The sequence below is a fragment of the Coregonus clupeaformis genome, chromosome 28 (assembly GCF_020615455.1).
Source record: "Coregonus clupeaformis isolate EN_2021a chromosome 28, ASM2061545v1, whole genome shotgun sequence".
Taxonomy (NCBI): domain Eukaryota; kingdom Metazoa; phylum Chordata; class Actinopteri; order Salmoniformes; family Salmonidae; genus Coregonus; species Coregonus clupeaformis.
Window position 1 is genome coordinate 11,983,212 of NC_059219.1, and position 4,049 is coordinate 11,987,260.

At 39.9% G+C, this 4,049-nt stretch overlaps 1 protein-coding gene across 3 annotated transcripts in view; it reads left to right on the forward strand.

Moving 5' to 3' along the window:
- The first annotated feature begins 3,017 nt into the window (after positions 1 to 3,017).
- Positions 3,018 to 4,049, forward strand: part of LOC121556912 (neurobeachin-like protein 2) — a 110,773-nt gene continuing 109,741 nt past the window's right edge. For all 3 annotated transcript variants that reach the window (XM_045208571.1, XM_045208572.1, XM_045208574.1), the window contains exon 1: positions 3,018 to 3,604. In XM_045208571.1, the coding sequence (XP_045064506.1) occupies positions 3,554 to 3,604 (51 nt within the window). In that variant the 5' untranslated portion in view covers positions 3,018 to 3,553. The remainder of the gene's footprint in view (positions 3,605 to 4,049) is intronic.

The window sequence follows — 4,049 nt, forward strand, 5'->3', positions numbered from 1 at the left end:
TATCCAATCCTATGTATATCAGTTATTATCAGCCTCTGGGGTAGAATTCACAGTTCCTCAACAAAGATACAGTTTATGGGACAGAGAGAGAAAATTGACTGTATGATGGGTTAGATTGATTATCATAATGTAACAAGTGTAGGGTCATTGAGAGGCAGTGTTATGGCATAACATTGGCTTGAGGAGGATACCGGCCCGGGATACCAACCCCAATCCCTTCCAGTTCCAACCCGTTTCAACAGTGTGGTTTCCCCGAAGCTCCACCTTTCACTGAACAGCTTTGAGTTGGTACGTTAAATTATCAGGATCTCTTTGAAAATCTGACCATTAAAAACACTCTACAAATATTGACTGGCTGAAGTAAAACTATATTACATTCTTTGTTGTCTGTCTTTTGTCATTTGTTTTATGAACCATAAAGTAAGGAACCATCTGTACTGACACAATAAGGAAGCTTTTCCCTTCACTCACTGTACATGTTCAATGATATACAGTACCAGTCAAAGGTTTGGACACACCTACTCATTCCAGGGTTTTTATTTATTTTTTTACTATTTTCTACATTGTAGAATAATAGTGAAGACATCAAAACTATGAAAAAACACATATGGAATCATGTAGTAACCAAAGAAGTGTTAAACAAATCAAAATATATTTGAGATTTGCCTTGATGACAGCTTTTCACACTCTTGGCATTCTCTCAACCAGCTTCATCTGGAATGCTTTTCCAACAGTCTTGAAGGAGTTCCCACATATGCTGAGCACTTGTTGGCTGCTTTTCCTTCACTCTGCGGTCCAACTCATACCAAACCATCTCAAATGGGTTGAGGTCGGGTGATTGTGGAGGCCAGGTCATCTGATGTAGCACTCCATCACTCTCCTTCTTGGTAAAATAGCCCTTACACAGCCTGGAGGTGTGTTTTGGGTCATTGTCCTGTTGAAAAACAAATGATAGTCCCACTAAGCCCAAACCAGATGGAGAAGGCTGTGGTAGCCATGCTGGTTAAGTGTGCTTTGATTTCTAAATAAATCACTGATAGTGTCACCAGCAAAGCACCCCCACACCATGACACCTCCTCCTCCATGCTTCATGGTGGGAACCACACATGCGGAGATCATCCGTTCACCTACTCTGCGTCTTACAAAGACACGGCGGTTGGAACCAAAAATCTTACATTTGGACTCATCAGACCAAAGGTCAGATTTCCACCGGTCTAATGTCCATTGCTCGTGTTTCTTGGCCCAAGCAAGTCTCTTCTTCTTATTGGTGTCCTTTTAGTAGTGGTTTCTCTGCAGCAATTCGACCATGAAGGCCTGATTCACGCAGTCTCCTCTGAACAGTTGATGTTGAGATGTATCTGTAACTTAAAAATTGTGAAGCATTTATTTGGGCTGCAATATGAGGTGCAGTTAACTCTAATGAACTTATCCTCTGCAGCAGAGGTAACTCTGGGTCTTCCTTTCCTGTGACGGTCCTCATGAGAGCCAGTTTCATCATAGCGCTTGATGGTTTTTGCGACTGCACTTGAAGAAACGTTCAAAGTTCTTGATATTTTCCGGATTGGCTGACCTTCATGTCTTAAAGTAATGATGGACTGTAGTTTCTCTTTGCTTATTTGAGCTGTTCTTGCCATAATATGGACTTGTTCTTTTACCAAATAGGGCTATCTTCTGTATACCACCCATACCTTGTCACAACACAACTGATTGGCTCAAACGCATTAAGAAGGAAAGAAATTCCACAAATTAACTTTTAACAAGGCACACCTGTTAATTGAAATGCATTCCAGGGGACTACCTCATGAAGCTGGTTGAGACCATGCGAATGTGCAAAGCTGTCATCAAGGCAAAGGGTGGCTAATTTGAAGAATCTAAAATCTAAAATATATTTTGATTTGTTTAACACTTTTTTGGTTACTACATGATTCCATATGTGTTATTTCATAGTTTTGATGTCTTCACTATTATTCTACAATGTAGAAAATAGTAAAAATAAAGATTAACCCTGGAATGAGTAGGTGTGTCCAAACTTTTGACTTGTACTGTATTTTTTTCTCAATGATATAGCCTATGTACACACAATCTCTCATGATGCAATTATGCAAGATTTTAGTTATTTGTTTCTGAGATTAATGTGTCTTTCTACCCCTCATTTGTTCAAATACATAAATTAACAAGATCCAGTACAGGAAATCCATACAGTTCCCTACTGAAGAGATATTTCACTGTAAGCCTGTACCTGTCATGGTTCTATATTTGTTTAATACCTCTGCTTTTATGGCTTTAGTGCTCTGTATTTCTTACTGTCAGATATAAACATGGGAAATGGGAGGGATCAGCTTGGATAGCTGTGTTTATAGAGGAGAGAGAGAGAGAGAGAGATCCACAAGCCAAGTGGGCAAGACTGAAGAGAAACACGCTATGGGGCGGTTTCCCGGACACAGCTTAGTCCTGGACTAAAAACCAAGCTCAATTAAGAATCCCCATTGAAAATATTTTTTGGTCCAGTATTAGGTGTAATCTGTGTCAGGGAAACAGCCTCTATATGTCTGTTTATAGCATATAAATGGATTTCTAGCTCCATTCCAATTAACCATAGGCTGATTCAAGTAATTAGGACAAATCCTTTGGGAACATTTGGCACAGAGTATTGTAATTTCCCAGAAATCCCCACATTGCCTGTCAGTTCAATATGCACATTGTTCTCTCTTTTGAAGGATAATGATGCTCTTATTTATCTTTGTTTAGGTTGATGGGGCTGTTAAGAGTGTATTTTGTGAGATGCCAGTGTTTTATTATGTTTGGGCTTCAGCATCATCATATTCTATTTGATAACATAGATATTATAACACACAACACATGTTATAGCCTTTGTAAGTACTGTATAAATGTTTTCAGAACCAGATAGCCTACAGTTAGAACTTCCATATCGGATTTTTTAAAGGGTGGATGTATCTTTAAGAATATTTACCTGTCAATGCCACAGTGCGCTCCCTGTCTGTCGCGAGGCCAGAGCCACAGGGTTTGTTTGAACGTTCCAAAAAGTGGATGGTTAGGAGACTTCTGCAGAACGGCGTGAAGTCAACGTTCCGTCGCTTCACTGCGCCGACACTTTACTGTAGATATGGAAGGAGATGAATAACTTATAGTGAGACGTAAACCTTACTATAACCAGATACCATCTGACTGCTGTGTCCGTTGGAACAACTCTGTCATTGGGGAATCATCATATCCATTCGGACATGGGTTTCTTTTGCTTTGGAATTCCTGATCTGTTCTTGCTCTTGACATGATATCCACGGCAGATTGTTTTTTAACCATGTCTTTTTTAATTCATTTGGCAATCTGCTAAACTTTGGGGAGAGCTTAAAATATTCTGTCTGTCGATCACTTTGCTTTGGATACTGCGAGCTATGTTGCCAAGATGTTACAAGAGACCAATGTTTCGTCCTTTATTCTGCAAACAATCCTAACGCTCTTATCGCAAACAAATGTAAAAGTACAATGATACATTTATACTGAAACCAAGGGACTATTCATAGGACGGAGGAGAATGGCTTCGAAGGAAAGGTTGAATGAGCTGTGGATTTTATATTACACCAAGGTAAGTTAAATAGGTGTGTGGGGGGAGAGAGACCTGACACCTGTTGTTGAATTGCAATTGTTCTATATTAGCTTGAAAGCTTTATTCGGAGGTATCAACGGAAAACATGACTGCAGTGCACGCTACAGTTGGGCAACCATATTTGAAAATGCGTGTTCTGACAGTAGGCAGGCAGAATAGTATGAGGAAGTATTTGGGATTCATGCATGATATATTTTGAGCGTGTCGACTCGTAGTAATTTCACCTCTGTCCATAAACAAGCTGTTTAATTCAGCGATATGCCAGCTCTATCTACGGTTTAGTTTGTCTGATTTTGTGTAACATTGCTCTATTTCTATGCTAATTTAACTTGGCGTCTACATGTAGAGAGTCAGTCGACGACTCTGCATATGGGTCCTTTACCTGCTGGCTGCAACCATGGTCAGGTCAGAGACGGAAGAGGAA